The sequence below is a fragment of the Neolamprologus brichardi genome, chromosome 7, assembly GCF_056152115.1.
Source record: "Neolamprologus brichardi isolate AB-2024 chromosome 7, ASM5615211v1, whole genome shotgun sequence".
NCBI classification, from domain to species: domain Eukaryota; kingdom Metazoa; phylum Chordata; class Actinopteri; order Cichliformes; family Cichlidae; genus Neolamprologus; species Neolamprologus brichardi.
This window is the reverse complement of record NC_142110.1, coordinates 4,988,426-5,007,500: the sequence shown is the minus strand read 5'-3', so window position 1 is coordinate 5,007,500 and position 19,075 is coordinate 4,988,426. Positions and strand designations below refer to the sequence as shown.

Here is a 19,075-nt window from a genome sequence, read left to right as displayed (position 1 = left end):
AAAGTTCGACAGTACGGTTAGAAAAGTGTTGAACGAGACTGGCACAGAAGCACAGCTTAGGTTTGCAAAGTTACATGCAAATAAACAACAATTTTCTACTCTATTTGAGGCCTCAAAGTGCTTTATTCAACATCATACATTCACACGAGCACTTTTTTCCACACCTAAGTGCCTTCATTAAACATTCACACTGCAATGAACGTGACAGAGGCCAACTTGGGGTTCAGTATCTTGCCCAAAGACACTTTGCTATGCAGACTGAAGCAGCCAGCGATCAAACCACCAACCTTTCAATTAACTCTACCTGCTGAGTTGCAGCCACCATTTGTTTGGCCATAACGCACGGCACCACGTTTGTTCAAAATCAAACACAGTACATCACCTCATAGCAACTGTCAGCACTGCGCTGGAGGGCTAATGATTGGATCTTGGCAGCTCACAGTCACTGAGTCAACCAAGAACTCCTCTTTATACCAAAGTATTCAAGAGTCAAATGTGAGGCAAGCTGTCTAACAACTAAAGCTTTACCAAAACTGGATCACGCAACAGGACAGAACGGCTGAAAAAGAAAATAACCAAGGTGTTGCAGTGACCCAGTCCAGTCCACGTCTCAGAGAGAAACCTAAGAGAGCCGTGCATAAATGGGGAACTGAAGCAACATTGTAAAGAAGAGTGAGCCATGCGAGAGACTGATGAAGTCATACAGAAAAGATTAACCATAATGATTAATTATTATGGTGCAGTATGTCATGTGTTTTTGTTCATCTCATGTTGTATGTACTCAATTTAAAACCTGGTAAGGATCAGATTTCTTTTCACTGATGTGTACAAACTTGAGAAAGGACACATTTTCTTTCAAGTTATTTTTATCTGTCTGCACTAAAACATGTAAGAATCAGTAGAAACAAACGAAAGAAATTGTTACAAAAGACAATTTTCTCCATCCTTTTTTAAAATAAATTAACTACAAATGAAACACATTGGTGTAGTAATGAAAGTGTTCTTTATACTACTAGTGCTGCGGGAGGTTTTTGCAACATTGAGCTTAAACCTGTAAATACCTTAACAGCTAAACAGTTAAACACACACACATACACACACACTCTCACCATGAGTGCGTATGTCAGACCGAGCCCCACCAGCCCGGGGGACAGCTGGTTGTAGAGCGAATTGGTGATGGAGGCTACCGCCGCCACCAACACCACACAGGCTCCGATGTACTCCTGCAGAGACAAAGTCAAAGCGAGAAGTTAACGCTTCACTTAATAACTGAAGGAGGTAAATAACGCTTAAAGAGATCCATTATTGTAGATCGGTTTATTGTTAACAGACATGAGAGTGGGGGCGTGTTCTTGTTTGCATTCATCAACATTTCAAAGGCTGCTGTGAAACACAAGGAGCCGAATGAACTGTCAATACATAAAACATGACATGTAGACAGCATTTCAAGCTAATACGAGAATGAAAAATTCAGTGTTTTATAGACCCCAACAGAGGGAGCAGTTACCCAGCAACATCAACATAAATGTGAAGCAGATATCTGACAAACAGTGAAGCAGAACTGATGTGAATTTTAAAGAAGGGCGCAGCAGACGGATCATTACCATGCGGACCTCCAGCCAACGGTTGGCTGCTGTGAGGAAGAGAGAGGCGATGTTGTTGGCATCGGTGAACTGTAGTAACCTCTGTCTGAACCTGGGCTCATACCTGCCAACAGAAGGGGTTTCATTCATTCATTTGTTATTTCACTGTATCACGGACTGCGTTACATCTACGTCTAAGAAGAGCATCGTATGCTATTTCTCACAGCGCTTTATCTTTTAGGAATATAATGACATTTTAGTGACAGAAATACAACTAATGGCTTTGGCTGTTTGGTATTTAAGGCTGAAATTTCTTTTGACATTTTCAGGTTCAGGAAAATGTCACATATGTAAGGATATTTCAATAAACGCTGCCTTTCCAAATGTGCAAAGATCTCAAGAATCTGAAAACAACTTTAAATGTTTGCACTTGTGGCTCCTTTGTCACTGAATGTTTGATTTCAGCCAAATACCTGAAATAAGCTTTTGGCATTTTCACTTCTACAGTACATAATTACCTAACCAACAGTCCACTCTAGTCCAGCCGTAAATGCTGAAGCTTTTGTGTGTCCCTGTTTGCACGCAAGTAGCCTACAGCGTTCTGAAGCCCTTTTTAACCTCGGCTATGGCTTTTTAAAAGTTCCCATTTTCACCGAGGATGTAAGCATGTGTTACCTGAGGGCTCGTATAGTGGTGAGACCTTCAACTGTCTCAGAGAAGTGGGAGAGTAAAGGGAGCTGTGTGCTGTCCTCCAACTGCTGCAGGTCCCTGACCAGAACATAGCAGAGACAGCAAACGGGGAAATATCAGCTGAGCCACATTCAGATATTTGATTTTTGCATCCAAATCATAAATAAAAGGAATATTTATTTTGTCCCACTGGCTATATAGCAATGTGTCTGTGACTTCCCTCCATCTATCCCGTCAGACTCACCTGGAAGCCATCCGGAAGTATTTCTGAATAAAGTAGCAGGTGACGGCCAGCGGCAGAAGGGCGATGAGGAAAACGGGTGTGACGTAGGAGATGACACCCAAAGCGGACACGCATAGCAAGGTGGAGCGGGAGAGGCACTCGAGGGTGGTGGGAATGTGCTGATCGATTGTGTTGGTGTCAGTGGAAAATCTGTTTAGGATGCTGCCGAGAGGAGTGGTCTCAAAGAGCCTGAAGAGAAGAAAGAGAGTAAAATCCCCTGTACTTTATCGTCAAAATGACCAGATTACTCTCAGAAATACTGCCGGCTTATCAAAAATGCTTCCGCTGGAGCTCTAACAAGGACTAGAAAGAGTTAGCTTTTCTTCATTGGCTCTCTGTTAAATCCATAGTTGAATTTAAAATCCTTCTCGCATACCTCACATACGAAGACCTGAGCTCCATCATATCTTAAAGACCTTAAAGTATCAAATTATCCCAAATAGAGCCCTTGGCTCCCTTAGAGGTGTCTGTACTTTTAATATTAGACTTAAAAGTTTTTCTTTTTGATAAAGCGTATAGGCAGGCCTGGATCAGGTGACTCTTAACCATTTGTTATGTTGTTATAGGCTCAGGCTGCTGGGGGACTTCCCATGATGCACTGAGCATTCTCCATTCGGCTCTTTTCCACTCTCCATGCAGTTCTGTGCTTCTACTGCATGTCATTAACTTTGTGTTTTCACCTGTGGGCTTTCTCCCACCTCTTTCCGCTCACCCCCAACCACCTGGGGTCTCTTCCTCTGATATGGGACCTTGCTCGGGGATCCTTTCTATCATCTTGTTAAGTCTGAACCTTACAACGTAAAGTGCCTTGACATGACTGATTTAATCTCATAAGGTTATTTTCAAAGATCAGAATTATACAATAAAATAAAATAAGATTCAATATTTAAAAATATTTCCACTTTATAACTCAAAAATTTAAGTTATTTTCTCATATTTGAGTTATTTTCAGAAGCTTGATTTAGTAAGTTAAAAATTTAACATGCCAAATTTTGAGCCAATAATCCGAAACGTTGACTTACAGATGGAAATAGAGTTTTTCCAGAGTTGTCTGGCTCAGTTACTGCACATAATGTCCTCTTTGTATATATTTACTTACTGTATATAATGTTTTCTCTCTCTTTTTGCACAGTCGAGGAGCGTATCAGGACACATGTGTGTTGTACTTGTATAACTATGCACGTGGCAAATACAAGATCTTGAATCTTGAGTTTACATTCATTCATGTGAATTCTGCACAGGATGTTAATGCAGCTTTATGTGTATATACAGTGCTTTCCAATGTGTCTTGAGGCAGGTGATGTCTCCTGGGTTTTGCATGAGGAAAGCAGATGGTGCTCAGAGTAATGAGGCAAAAAACCTTTTAACTGTGTTTTCTCTTATATCATCAGCAAACACACATCTTTCTCTGTCTCTGCTCGTTTTCACACATCATAAGGCACACACACACACGCACGTGCACACAGACAAACACACAAACGCGCTGAGCGTCGCACCTCATGGGGGCCAGGATGATCTTGTTGAGCAGGTTGTGGTGGAGCTCTTTGGCCACTTTGTGACCGGTCCACTCCACAGCCACGGAGGTGGCGAGACAGAGGACGATGCCCAGGCAGCAGAGCACACTGAACACAGACAGATACCAGGCACAGCCACAGTCCGGGGACCCACATACCACCCCTCCTGGCTTTAAACAAAAGCAAAAGGCTTTAAACAAAAGCCAGGAAGCATAATCCAAAACACACACACACACAGAGGGGGTTATAAAAGGCATGAGCACATTGCTACGTGTTGTTTGAGAAAGAAGAGTCTGTCGTCCTACTTACTTTGTTGTAATTATAAACACAATTAAACATCGAGGCTGGTTAAAAATCAGCCGTCCAGGACAAAAGCCAGTGAGAGTTTCCAAGCTAAGCTGATAATATTTGAACAGAAAAAGAGAAATAAAAAGGGCCGGGGAACTATTTTCGTCTTCCTTTTGCTTCCAATCTAATTATTCTCTTCACCCTGGATCCAAATTTTATGTGATAACTTTTGATCATAATACTAAGAAATGTTTATCTTCATTTTGATTCTCACATATCATTAATTCAAATTTCTTCAATTTCACACAGTTCGCTAAAGAAATAGCTACATTTATTTTATAAAAATAGACCTAATATCAAGATCCTAACCATTTACTAATGACAGAGTTATAAAAGCTCTAGCACCAAACATTAAAATGTAAATGACAGCAAACATATAAAAACAAGCTTCAGGGCGTAATCGTGAGGATTTTATGGTTATAATGGTTTCCATGCAGTCCTGATTGATTAGATCTCGTAAGTCAGCTGATCACAAAGCAAACTGAACTGATGATTATGCTGCATGCTTTAGCCATGCTTCACTTGGCTAAAACCTGTGATTTGTACGTAACCTGCTCTCCCCGCTGAGTCACACTGATCTAAATTTAAACAAAAGCCAGGAAGCATAATCCAAAATCAGGTCTGGCCCCTCAAACTGATAGATAATTCCAAAAAAGCTGGGAAGGTGTGCAAAGTGTAATTAAAAACATCACATTAGAACATAGAAATGATATAAAATGATAAGATTTACTATTTGAAGGAGAAAAAAAGGTCATTTTTTAAATTTGATGTCATCAGCACCTCTCAGAATATATATTTGGTATTTTAGACTCATTACAGTCTCAGATATTAATGTTAGCTGATGCTTATTTTTATATACAGTGAAAAAGTTGCAGGTATACGGAGCCCCGCAGGGGACATGGGAGAAAAAAAAAAATTAAGACGGACTTTTCCGAGATCTCGCAAAAGTTTTAGCCGCATTCTTCGGAGGCCGCCAGCTCGAAGCCGACCGGGAGGTTGAGGCACGATGTGCCGGGAAAGCGGTGTTCATCCCGACTGTAGTAGGTCTCGACCTCCCGTTAGCTTCGAGCTAGTGGGTGTCAGATCTCCGAAAACGTCGGAGCACTTTTGCAAATATGTGATGTCTTGTAAACCGAGCAGGTATCTGACGTTTACACAACTACATTCACGCCTCAAAATATCTTAAAAGTGTATTTTGTGACCCAGAAAGAGTAATATTACAACTAGCGAGATCTCGCAAAAGTTTTGCGAGATCCCGAGTTTTTTTGCGAGATCCCGAGTTAGTTTTGCGCGAGATCTCGTCCGTCTTAATTTTTTTTTCTCCCATGTCCCCTGCGGGGCTCCGTACAGGTAGGACTTCTAAAAGAAGAGAAAAATATATCAGAGATATCACTGGAAAAAAAGACCCTATAGCTGCTCATCACACAGCCCAGTTGCCACTTGTGACATGAAGCATTTCCACTATCTAATCCTCTCACTGCTCAATTATTTCCTCTCTCTAGAAGGAGAGAAGCAGTGTGGCATTTATGTGAAGAGGCCGAGTGCGTTTGTCAGAACAGGACTTCTGAGAGTCCCCTCGTGGATTAGTCTGTAGCACAGCGCAGATTAGATAAAGCTGGCAACGACGCACTGAAGTTCAGCCAGACAAGTTGTGATCAGCATTCAAGTGACAATTTATTATCAGTGCTTGGACATGCAGTGGATGTTTGTGGGTGAGAGAAAGAGACAGACGGCTGCTGCTTATACTCAGCAGGACACGGTGCCTTTTATGCAGTCTGTCGACGGCCTTCACGTGACCTGGCATTTCACACATGCACACAAATATAGATATACAGCAACTACTGATGACAGTGTTGTTTTACTGGTCCTGAAACACAATCCTTTGTTAACAGCCCGTGCGACTTCTTGAATGTGGATGACGTAGGTTAACTCTTCCTCGGCTTACTCCGAGTGTTTTTTTATGTACAGTTAGTGTGTGAAGGCTACTGACCATTTTGGTTAAGCGGTGACTAAAACAGTCAAGTAGTAAGTAGAAAAAGGGTGTAGGAAATGCTTTATATGTCTGTGAAGGTTCTCAGTCATCCAGGTCATCGTAGTCAAAGGAGCTTGCAAAGGAAAGCGTCTGGACTTCTTTAAGTTGCTTGAAGTTGCTTGAAGACGTTTCACCTCTCATCCGAGAAGCTTCTTCAGTTCTAAGGTCAAATGGTGGGTTTCACAATGAGCTCACCCGAAACTCTGGCTGATTGGGACCCACACCCAGTTTCACACCTTGGCTCAGGCGATTAGAGGATCATCAGGGGGTCCTTTTGTCCCTCTGCGGGGGGATACTCCCACTAGGTTTAAATCTGGGACTCTCCACCATTTGACCTTAGAACTGAAGAAGCTTCTCGGATGAGAGGTGAAACGTCTTCAAGCAACTTAAAGAAGTCCAGACGCTTTTCTTTGCAAGCTCTTTTGACCCGAAATGCTTTATAGGTGCTAAATCATTCTACTATCACCTGGTGTGGACAGGAGTGCAGCTTTTACCCACTCAAATTTATGACTCAGTTACTGAGAGTTTAAACTTCTTCATAAATTGCAGCCCTGCAGCTGGCATTCACGTCAGACCTCACACATGCTTTAACTCAAACATTTTCCATTTGGAAACGGACTTCTATAAATACGTTAGTTCAGCTTTAATATGCAGATGAGGCCGAGCTGCAGTCTCTTCAGGGTGTGTTGGTGTTGGTCTGGATCTGCGTGTGTTTGTGTTGTAGGTCAGCTCTGCTTAACTGAGAATTAGTGAGAATATTATGTAATTCACGCTGGCCGACAATCACTTCCTGTTTTAGATAAACTATTTGCATCTAATGCAGTCTGTCTTTTTTGAAGCTTATCAATTATTCATTTAACATTAGCTGATATTTACCTCTTACAGAAAAGCATGTTTGGATTATAAGTCAAATGATACCAAACATTTTATACAATAATTTAAATTGGTGTCGTTTGTTTTCATCCCACTAGATGGATCTTTTAAAAAAATGACCCACTGATTGTATTAAAGCTCACATAATTTTTAAAAAGGCAGAAAATACTTTATGGCTCTAAAATATCTCAAGAGAAGCAGAAACAAAGAACTAAGTGTCTAAATCAAAAGCTGAGCGGTGCATCCTCTCACCTGTACGATGGTACAGTTGTGAGCTGAGGCGTCTGTCTTGGCTGCGATGACATGTGACGTCCAGTGGGCCAGCCAGTAGTCAATGGCCACCATGAGGGAGTGTTTGAGGAGCTGCGACAGGAGGAGCAGGCTGAGCAGGAGGAGCCCTGCAGAGGACAGGTAGGTGCCGCAGGAGCGCCAGGGGATGGTAGCTCTCTGGCGCATTACCTGCGACAGGTTGTCATCATCTTCACTCTCCACAGATTCCTCTGGGGTTGAAACACAGATGAAGTGCAGTGTTAAAGGTTTTGTTTTTGGCCAATTGTGAGATGTAATCAGGCCGAGTTATCTATTTTGCAAGGACGGCTTCCATCGTCACGTTTTTTAATCTTATGTAAATTTGCTTATTTCTGTCTAAAACGCCCTGCTCTGCTACAACTCACAGCTCAGACGCTCAGGACATTTCTTTCTCTCCTTCTACCCTTCTTCTCAAATATTTCATTACCTTCACTTTTTCTCTTTCCTCTTTCTTTTTCTGACATATTGCTCAACATTTCTCCTCCTGCGCCAGTCTGACAATCCACGACTAGCAGAGGAAAGGAGAGAAGTGAAGAAATAACAGACAGAGGTCCAAAGGAGAGGTGAAGGTGCGCTAGAGACTACAGATGCTACTCCACAAAGACAAGCAGTCGCTCATTCCCATGAATGGCATGTTTTTCAGGAGCACCAGCGTGACAACCACACACTGACTCGGGGGGTGAAGAGATAATGTAACGACCTCCAACCTTTTTCCCACCTCGGATTTAAATTTGTCACATTACATCAAGCAGCAAGCTTTGGAGCATGAGGCTGCATGTGGGTGTCTGAGAGGCTCAGACAAGCTGGAGGTGGAGAAAGATGAGGAAATAATGAGTGGCAGGCCTAAAGAAACAACTTCTACTCTCAACTACAGTCATGCTCACACTAAGTAAGCCTTCAAGAGCAAGAGAGACAAATGTTTGGGACGGGGAAAGAGCAGGAAAATGGATGATGAGATTCTAAAACAGACAAGCAAACACATCCGTTAGCTAGCAGCGCTACAATGCCACAAACGTCTTTTTCTGTTTCGACTTTTTTTTTCCAAACCATGCTTTCTGGCCACACCTGCTCGATCGAACATGAGGGTAGCTGGAGCCATCGCACAAGTCCACCCCGGGGTGCCACCAGCACACGGGAGACAACACAGAACAAAGATAAAGAGTACAGCCAGCGCACCTTAGCGCTTTTCAACTGCAGGCGCTCGTTCAACAGCAAACACACACAGATAAAGGATCAGATTCAATGGTTAATCACAGCAGGAGGCGGTGGGAAATAACACGACGACGTATCCAGTTGCTGAAAAGGTCAAAAGAGGAACGAAAAGACAAAAAGACCAAACCAAGATAAGAGTAATGTTTGCACTGCAGAGACAGGAAGGAATCAAATACAGGGAACTATGAGTCATTCAAATAACTGCAGACATTACAAAAGATGTTAAGATTAAAATAAGCTGAATAAGCTTAAGCTTATCCTGCATCTATCATTAAGGGAAACATAAGCATTAAATCAGGCTGAGAAGCACCCACACCAGTCATGCACATTCCAGCTGCTGTCATCGTGTCCTCTCACCTTCCTCATCCTCTTCAGTCCTGGCGGCCTCTCTCGAATACATGGCCCTCCGCAGGTTTTTTCTCTCTAGGTCTGTCATACTCTCTGCCACAGTTTCCTGAAAGAGAGATCAACAATGAATTGATTTCAGCATAAAAACACCCAGGTAATCTAACTTTCATTCCAGACAGAGACGGCGTGTCTGTCTCACCTGGATCTACAAAAGAAAGTGTTCAAATTACACAAATTAAAGATTCTTGGCGCTGATTAAAAGTAAAGATTTTGCTTTAGCAGTCATTAATCACCTTCTCAAACTCCTGATCCTGTCTGTTCATGAGGGTTTTCCACTGCTCAAAGAGTTCAGGTTCAGAGTTTTGGATGTCCTTCAGAGTCCCTTCAGTCTGGATGGTGCCATCTTTCATGGCAATAATCTAATAATAACCACACACACAAAAGAAGATAGAAAAAATATGATCTGTAATTAGCTGAGACTTGCAATCAATCTCTATTTGCTTTGGGATCTTTGAGAGATAAAGTGCGTCATAAATGAGACAATAAAATGTCCATTATATACCAGCCATCCCAGACGGACAGTCTTATTAACTATTAAGCAGTTCTCACCCAATCTGCATGTGGTAAATATTGCAGTTTGTGTGTGACCAGCACCACGGTCCTCTTCTCTTCTCTCAGGAGCTTCAGGATGCCATCCTGCATCAGATGGTCACTCAGGTGGATGTCCAAAGCAGAAAATGGGTCATCCTACATATGTTGAGAAGTTCAGAGGAAAACAAACCAATACATCTCCTGAAAACATGATTCAGATGGTGAATATACATACATATATGCCCACTGTTAAGTTGTTGCTAGGCCAACATCATAGTTATATTATATATAATTAAGTTTTTGAGTAAACGTGAGAAGTTATTATGTAATGAAATGAAAATGACAGAATGCTTTCATAAGGTGTTGTAGGCAGATAAAGAAAAAAACAAAACAGCTTATTTTAGGCTGTTGTTAGCTGGTTGCCAGGTAACCTGATGGCATCGTCATGCAAAACACAAGTTTTGTGAATATAAATTAGATGTTACTGTAAGGATGTGATCACAAGGTGTTATAGATGCATACATACGATAAATGGGTGATTTTAGCCCATTGCTAGGCAACATGAAGATTTCATAACATATATATGATGTAGATGAGAACCTTCAGGGGCCTAAGATGTATCTGTGTGCTAAGTGTACTCAGCTCCTGACCATGTAGGAGGAGTTAGCAGACAAAGAATCAAACAGAGACGTAATTTGTGTATTATAGATACACAGTGTTGGGAAGGTTACTTTTAAAATGTATTCCATTACAGAATACATGCCCCAAAATGTATTCTGTAACGTATTCCGTTACGTTACTCAATGAGAGTAACGTATTCTGAATACTTTGGATTACTTAACATATTATCATGTTTTTTACAACTACATGAATGTGATTTATTAGTATTACTGAAGGTCCGCGGCTCAGAACCGTAGTAAAGGGACCTCTGACTAATACGGTGGGTTCTGTGTCGGGCTCGTAGCCGAAAACTAGCTTTACTTTGTTGTCTGGGTCAACTTTGCTTGCGAGAGACAGAGAGAGGCGTTGAAAGGCTGCTCCAACGGAACTTATTGTTTTTGGAGGAAAACACGAACACGGTGTACAGTCGAGTCTTAATAGCTTACTTACAACTGGGCTCGTCAGGCTCTCTTCTTGGCTGCAGTGGTTATTATTATATTTACATGCTTCCAGCTCCCGTTTTTGCTCGATGACAGCTCGTACTTTTCCTTTTTCTCCCTCCCTCGCTCACAGACACATAACGGGTATGGCAGTCCATTCTCCCTGCAGCACGGACTACACTGCCTATGATGCTACATTCTTTAGAGCTATACCTGTAGCATTCTGCCTATTAGCTTAGCACAACAACAACAACAAAAAGGCCTCTCTCACCCAGGAAACACGCAGAGAGAGCTCACCCTGTAACCATGGCAACCGTAACGCTGCCACCTGGAACAACAGAACGTAGCTGTCGAACAAAACCCAAACAGTCCTGACCCGCCACAATATGAAACAGGGAAGTACCGCCGTGTAATCCATTTATTTCAACAAAGTAACTGTATTCTAAATACCACCTTTTTAAATGGTAACTGTAACGGAATACAGTTACTCATATTTTGTATTTTAAATACGTAACGGCGGTACATGTATTCCGTTACTCCCCAACACTGTAGATACAGAAGATGCCCTAAACTGTCTTGTCTTTTAACTCCATATCTTGGGTATTGTGGGCGTTGTGAAGTGTAGGATGTGTTACAGTACAATATTTAATATTAATTTAAATATTAATTCAAAAAGGCTGAGCAGGGAGGCTGTGGCTCAGGGTATCAGGTAAGTTATCCACAAGCTAAAAAGTCAAAGTGTCCTTGAACAAGATACTGAACACTACATTTCCCCCCAGTCATCCAACAGAGTGTGAGCACACAGAAAGTCATTGGGGTGTTTCTCCTGTTTCTTCCACTTCTATTTTTTTAATATTTGAAGGATTAATTGAGGAGATTTTGAGATTGATTTCATATAAAGTTATTACTATTTAATGGCAGGGAATGTTTTTTTAAACCTTCTGCTCTGGGCTTCTTAGAGTGTGTTGCTATTTATGTCACACAGGGAGGCATCAGAAAGAGAATCACAAGCACCGTCAGGTAGTGCTACAGAAACAGTTTCTCATTGAATACTGATAAATCACAGGTGCAGCCTGAGAAGCCATCCGTTTAATCTGTTCAGTTATTTCTGTGCAGTCTCACCAGAAAGACAACGTTGGTCTGCTGGTACATGGCTCTGGCCACGCTGATTCGCTGTTTCTGTCCACCTGATAGGATGATGCCCTGCATCGGAGGACAGCAAAATGTTATCTCACAGAGGCTTCAACACAAAGATGAATGAACAATATCCAGAAATACGTGCGGCTCTTTTCCTTAGAGGAGCAAAGGAGACTAGGGTTTATTTCCTGCATTACTGGTGCATGAAGAAATCCAACATGACAGCGCTCTAGATGAACAGGGTCAGTCTAGTTTCCTGATACGCAAACATCAAAATCTTGCTACACAGTAACGATGACAAATGATTCTGCGATATAACGAGCCACAGTGGGAGCTACAGCCAGACAGAAACTCATAAATGTTACTGTGATACTGACCCGTTCCCCGATCTCTGTCTGGTCCCCCTGTGGAAGAATGTCAATGTCAGGCTGAAGCGAGCAGGCCTCGATGACAGCTTTGTATCTGCCGAGCAGAAACAGAGACAGAATACAGATGAGGGCAGAGAGCAGCTGCTAATACCAGCCAGAGGGAAACTACAGCCCTGCTAATTATTATCTCTTGGGCCATTGATTCACATTCACATACATAAGATAAGATAAAACTTTATTAATCCCTCGGGTGGGTTCCTCTGGGAAATTCGGTTTCCAAAAGCACAGCACCGACAGAAGTTACAGAGCGTGAGCAGAATATTATATATATACACACACACACACATATATAAATACAGAGACATATATAAATAAAATATACGAAGGGGATAAATAGAATAAATAGGAATAAAAAAAAAATACAAGTGAATTGCACATTTAAAGTATTGAGGTCTATTGCACCGTTGACTATTAACAAAAGTATTGCACAGTGAAGTGAAGAGGCACTGCAGCTTAGTTGTTCCCCCCTCCTTTGTCCTCCTGTCTCCCCTCCCTCTCCCCTCCAGAGAGGCGTTAAACAGTCTGATGGCGTGTGGGACAAAGGAGTTTTTAAGTCTGTTGGTTCGTGTCTTTGGGAGAAGCAACCTGTCACTGAACAGACTCTTCTGGTTGTTTATGGCCGTGTGCAGAGGATGCCCAGCATTGTTCATAATGTCCAGCAGTTTTCTTAGTGTCCTTTTCTCTGCCACTGACACCAGAGAGTCCAGCTTCATGCCGACCACAGAGCCAGCCTTCATGATCAGTTTTTCCAGCCTGGATGAGTCCTTCTTTGCTGTGCTGCTCCCCCAGCACACCACAGCATAGAACAGTACTCCAGCAACCACTGACTGGTAAAACATCCTCAGGAGCTTCCTGCAGATGTTAAAAGACCTCAGCCTCCTGAGGAAGTACAGTCGGCTTTGGGCTTTTTTATACAGGTGCTCTGTGTTGCATGACCAGTCCAGTTTGTTGTCCACCACCACATGTAACCCATGGGCCTGCGTTATGTATGCATAACACAGTCCATGAAAGAGAGTGGAGGAAACTGGAAATAGCAGCTTCTCTGGTTCATCTTAAAAGGTTTTACCCTAAAGGGTTCAATCAGAGACGCTTCAACGCCACAAAGACTAAAGAGGCGATTCAAGAATTTCTTTACTGTCTATTTAAGATAACCCACACAGTGTAAAACGTAAGCCACACATAGTTTGACATGACAGTTTGTCAGTCACTCAGCTACTGAAGTAACAAGAAGGTTATGACCTAAAAATATTGTCATTGTCCAGAAAATACCAAAAATAAACTCTCCTCTAATATCTCTGGGAAGTTTAGTTAATGCACAGACTTTTTCCATAGTCTTTTTAAGGTAATATTATTAAAGAAGATGCTTAGGTGTCTGCTTTTTAAATTAAAAACAAAACAGATTAGCTCATGGTTTATATTTGTGGATACACAGGGACAAATTGTGGGCTTTTTCCAAATGCAGGAATTCAACAGTTTTGCAGCACAATGTTGAATCAAAGACTGAGTTTAGTGTTTGGGGTCTATGTCAGGGTGGAGAAATACAGCCAAACTTATATATTAGCGAGGTAGGGGATAAAGTGTTCTGTTTATGTTTCTTTGGCATTTGCTAATAGCCATAGAATTGGAGCAGAGCTTTGGAGGAACTGCATCACTTGAACCAACTGTTGCACAAACATAAGCAAATGCGATACAATAACGGACACAGCAGGTTACAACAGCCTCGATTAAACAGCTTGGAAATTCATGCAAAGACCTGCTGCAGCCCGGTGGTAATCCAGATTTTGCTGGATAAAACAGACAGCGCAGCAGGACAGCGGCGATAGAGCGAGACTGGAGACTGTTTCATTGAACATCTCCACAGCAACAAAGCACAGTAGTCCATTAAACCTGTTTTATCAAAAAAAGTCCATTAGAGCCACAGAGACCCGAGACGATGCCATAAGTGCATTCGACCTTTGAGAAATTCTATTTGTTGTGAGGATGAAAGCGGCATGTGTGTAAAGAAAATGCGTGTGTCCAGACTGTCCCTCCACAGGCGTTTTCAACAGCGAGCAAAACTGGAGACACGCTGCATCACAACACAAGAGGCACAAAGAACCACACACCTTCAGCAACAAAATATCCTGGCTTGAGGTGTTTCAGTGTCAAGGCTGCTTATGTGAAGAGTTCATAGCTGAACTATTGACTGTTCACATCCAATTTACTACAGTTGCTGGAGGGAGCAGAAGTGCTGTTGGCTCTAATTTGGCTAAACTGCTCGACTTGACTGAGAGTAGATCCCCTTCTTATAATGAACAACTCTGGATGTTATTTTTAACATTGTTGTGATTGCACGTGTCACAACAGCACAGTGACAACAATTTGAATTTCAGTAGCGCTCATACACTGGTTACTTATGGTATGACATGTTCTGCACATCCACAGACACACAAAAAGGGAAACAAAGACAAAAATCATCTAAACAAGAGTGTGAAAACCACAAAGCTGCAAAAGTGCAAAAGTCTGTGCAGCCCAATCTGATTACTTTTTTCAAGTAACGAGTAAAGTAAGGGATTACTATTGCAAAAACGGTAATTAGATTACCGTTACTTTCCCGTAGGAACGCTGCGTTACTGCGTTACTAAAACCGTGATTTTTTTGCAAAAATGTCTCATGACAGTGACGTAAGCGAGGGCGACGTTTGTGACAACAGCTGTGTGCAGATCAACAATGGATCATATATCGAGTGCGGGAGAGAGTATGAGCGTGCAGCGTTTAAAGCGTGGAAGTACTGACCTTACTTTGAGTTTGATTCTATAAAAAGTGACAAAAACATTAGTGTCTGTTGTGCGTGGGAAGAAAACTTCTTTTTACAGCGAAAAAAAACCATAAACAAGCACCGAGTGCACAACAACGTAATGGGAAATTCACAGAGAAACTCGCGGATTCTTCCACTGACCGCTGCGGCACACCTGCACCAGGGTAAACCTCCGCCTACCCCACTCCTGCTTTACAGGTGAAAATAGAGCAAAAGGACCGCTAGTCTTTGATTTTATTTATTTTCTGCTGTGTTTTACTTGCATCTATTTGAAAGACTGAGTGTAAACACACACACAAAAAAAATAATTATGTGCTGGAATGTGCAGAAAATAAGTTTAAATGTTAAACTAATTTCTTCCAGTCAGAGAATGTTGCATATAATTACATTTTTGCTTGATGCATAAAGTTAAAAGATTAAAACTAATAAAACAAGTTTTAAAAAGAGACTTTTCCATTTGATTACATTTTGTATGATGGATTATGCAGAAAAAGTAGAATTGGGCTGAAAGATCTATCGCTTTATCACCTATTCAGGTTGCAAATCGTGTTTTTAAAAAGTAACTAAGTAACTAAGTAATTAATTACTTTTGAAAATAAGTAATCAGTAAAGTAACGGGATTACTTTTTTGGGGAAGTAATCAGCAATTAGTTACTGATTACTTTTTTCAAGTAACTTGACCAACACTGGTGCAGCCCCTCATTTCTTTGCAGGTGCCAGACTTCACAATAGTTCTTTAAAGTCTTTAAAGGTTTTTAAAGGTTATTCAAAGTTTATCTGTGGGCATTCAACCACTTAATAATGACCTACGAATTATTCAAGCAAAAAAAAGGGCACCTAACTCCAGGCAGGCAGTAGTGTTAGTAAGTAGTGTTGTGTCTATACGTAACAGAAAACTGTTCATGGTCCTGGCTTTTTATTTTGGACTCATGACTTGTTTCTTTTGGATTTAAGAGTTTATTTATTCATGTTCTTGTTCTAAATTATTTAGTCTTGAGGATAGTTCTTGCTCGTACGCCTGTTTCTAGTGTTTTGATTGACTGTATTAGTTCCCCTCCCTGTCCAGTCTGTCCTAGTCTCTTCTCTGTGTTTCATACCTGCTGTACGAAGTCATTGTCTGACTGTCTTCTGTCTCAGTGGTTGTCTGGCATCCCTGTCTTGTCAAGTTATAAGTTATAGTCCTGGGCTCTGTGTTAGTTGCCTTCTGTTTTATTTTGACAGTCCTTGTCTTCTTGTTTTCTGTGCATCAGGTTCAGTTTTGCTTCTTCTGTCTGTCTTAGATTCTGTTTAGCTATGCTCCCATGTTTGTCCACTCTGCCCTAATCTCCTCCTGTGTATATGTTGTCCGTGTCTCCCTTTGTTCTTTGTCGGGTCCTCCCTCGTGCTGCGTGAGCCTCCATCCCTCAGTTCCTACCCTGCTCTGTTACTGTGTTTGCTTTTGTTTTCTTCACCTTATTGCCAGCAAAATAAAAGCTGAGATTTCGAGTTTCATTCCGTTTGAGTCCAGCATTCTGGGTCCATTGCCTGCTTGCCACACTCCCTATCCTGTGACAAAAACTGGGTATAAAAAATGCTGGTGTGAACGATCCAATTATACCAAACGTACATATGCCTGCAGCGTGCAGCACCTCAACCAACAGCGGCATCCACTGAAAAGCCTGAGTGAACAGATATACTCATCATACCATTGGTTTTTTAAACGGTGCAATAAAAGTATGAGGTCTTACCTTGATTTTATCATGGGCATCTCAAAAGTGATGTTCTCCACCACTGTGGCGTTCAGCAGCCAGGCCTTCTGGGAAGCGTAGGCCACAGGGCCTCTCTTCCTACCGGAGATTTACGACACAAGCAGGCTTAAAGCAGGGTCAAACAAACACAATAATCTCTCTATGTTTACATTTTACCTCTTAATGAGTGTATAGTTTCACACATGGGTGAAGGTTAAAAATCTATCTAACCTCTGGGATCATTAACGACCTTCCGTATTTGTGGAGTCAATATGGAACCGAGGGTCTGGGACAAGTATATAAGCAGTGGGAATAGCTAGTTCTTGAGGGTGATCAATAAAGTAACAGAACGTAACAGAATAAAGTTACGTTGAAACCAAGCACACCATTGTTTTTCTTGTGACATTACCAATACGTTTGATGTGTCACATGGCCCTCTTCCTATTGAAAAAACAAAAGTTGTATCCAAGATGGCCGACTTCTAAATGGCCACCATGGCCACCACCCATCTTGAGGAGTTTGCCCCCTCATATATACTAATGTGCCACCAACAGGACTTTAATATCACCAACCATTCCCATGTTATTACGGTGTATCCATATAAATGGCCCACCCTGTAGATAACCACCCACAGATACATCTCTAATGGCTCTGCTGTTATTGGTGATGCATCTCCATGGAGACTGCGCTCACCTGATGTCTCCTTCACCTGCTGCGTCTTTGTCTGTGGGACTGTGGAGAAAATACCAAACACACGGCACTCATTAGAGACACGCCCAAATAATTAATCAGGCATTGTTCCCCCTGAAATAAACAGTCTGTTGACTCCACCAAATTCCTGTAATGATTAACAAAAACCAAACACACTCACTAACCCGCGTACTCCTCCCTCACTATGGCAATCATGTCACTGCCACCCCAACACAAACAGACCAACCACTGCCCTACATGAGCAAGTCTATCATTAGCGGTGATCTGATACTTCCTAAAATAACGCCCACGCCCTCTTAATTTTTCTTCCTGTAATTTGCTGAGCTGGAGATCAGCATCACCCCGTTTGGATTGTGGTGCCTGCAGTTCTGAGAACCTGATTCCTCCGCCTGAGATTAGTACGTCAGCACTAAGTCTGCGGCTGGTGTATGGGTGTGTGTGGCCATTCACTGGTACCTTATTCATTTTGTTTCTCACTGTTAGATGCTGTTAACAATAAAAAGTGAGGTAAACTGAGGCCGGTCTGTACCTGTGAACTCAGGTCTGAGCCAGGAATCAAACTACCAACCTTCTGATTGGTAAGCAACCTGCTCAGAAAGCAGAAACGGTGTGGGTGGTAGGTATTTTTCAGCAGCTGAATGGCTTTGCTGGTCACAGGTAAAAAGGCTTTTTATTAGTGTTGTGAGCTTTAAAATACTTTTAAATTGCCTTAATAACTTCACTGGGCAGTAAGTTGTATTATTTAATAGGGGTGGGGGAAAAAATCGATACTGTGTAGTATCGTGATATTTTGTTTGCTAATAATGTATCGATACAGGGACAGCAGAAATCGATATTTTGTTACAAAAAAGGTTTTTGTGCTCTGACTTCAGAGCATGTTGATCCTTTTTCTGAGCAAGAATCCTGACATTCCTTCACTGTCCAAATGTGTTTAACTTGTTTTTGGCAGCAATAAACATGACAGTTTACTTATTTTAATTTAAGACATGTTTTATTTTAATTAAGTTTAAAACTTTTATTTAATGTAAAATTATATTTTGTTTTAATTTACTTTCAAATTCTTCAGTTGCTGAATGGGCTGCATAGTTTTCATAAAGTGCATAGTTCAGAATAGCTATAATTGTACCAGATGGTTGCGTTCAGTTAAGTTGGACTAGACTGTAATACAAACCGTTCAGTTTGTCAACAATAAAACTGAAATGAGAGAAAGACTGAGTGTGAGACTTTGATATTAGATAAAATGAATATTGATAAAGTTTACCTTTATATACAGAATCTGAATATCGCAAAATATTTTAAAAAATTGCAATAATATCGTATCGTGCGTTAAGTATTGTGATAATATCGTATCGTGGGATGTATGGTGATTCCCACCTCTATTATTTAATGCAA

At 41.5% G+C, this 19,075-nt stretch overlaps 1 protein-coding gene across 3 annotated transcripts in view; it reads right to left on the bottom strand.

The window, feature by feature from the left end:
* Positions 1 to 19,075, bottom strand: part of abcc8 (ATP binding cassette subfamily C member 8) — a 73,753-nt gene that overhangs the window by 12,316 nt on the left and 42,362 nt on the right. For 2 of the 3 annotated variants that reach the window (XM_087842916.1, XM_087842917.1), the window contains exons 19-32: positions 17,666 to 17,704; positions 16,973 to 17,071; positions 12,398 to 12,482; positions 12,006 to 12,086; positions 9,802 to 9,939; positions 9,486 to 9,611; positions 9,203 to 9,298; positions 8,698 to 8,758; positions 7,576 to 7,823; positions 4,053 to 4,240; positions 2,518 to 2,745; positions 2,259 to 2,351; positions 1,605 to 1,707; positions 1,110 to 1,223 (exon numbers count right to left, since the gene is read on the bottom strand). In XM_087842916.1, the coding sequence (XP_087699042.1) occupies positions 1,110 to 1,223; positions 1,605 to 1,707; positions 2,259 to 2,351; positions 2,518 to 2,745; positions 4,053 to 4,240; positions 7,576 to 7,823; positions 8,698 to 8,758; positions 9,203 to 9,298; positions 9,486 to 9,611; positions 9,802 to 9,939; positions 12,006 to 12,086; positions 12,398 to 12,482; positions 16,973 to 17,071; positions 17,666 to 17,704 (1,699 nt within the window). Of the gene's footprint in view, positions 1 to 1,109; positions 1,224 to 1,604; positions 1,708 to 2,258; positions 2,352 to 2,517; positions 2,746 to 4,052; positions 4,241 to 7,575; positions 7,824 to 8,697; positions 8,759 to 9,201; positions 9,299 to 9,485; positions 9,612 to 9,801; positions 9,940 to 12,005; positions 12,087 to 12,397; positions 12,483 to 16,972; positions 17,072 to 17,665; positions 17,705 to 19,075 lie in introns of all 3 variants that reach the window. The other variant, XM_087842915.1, reaches the window with a different exon arrangement.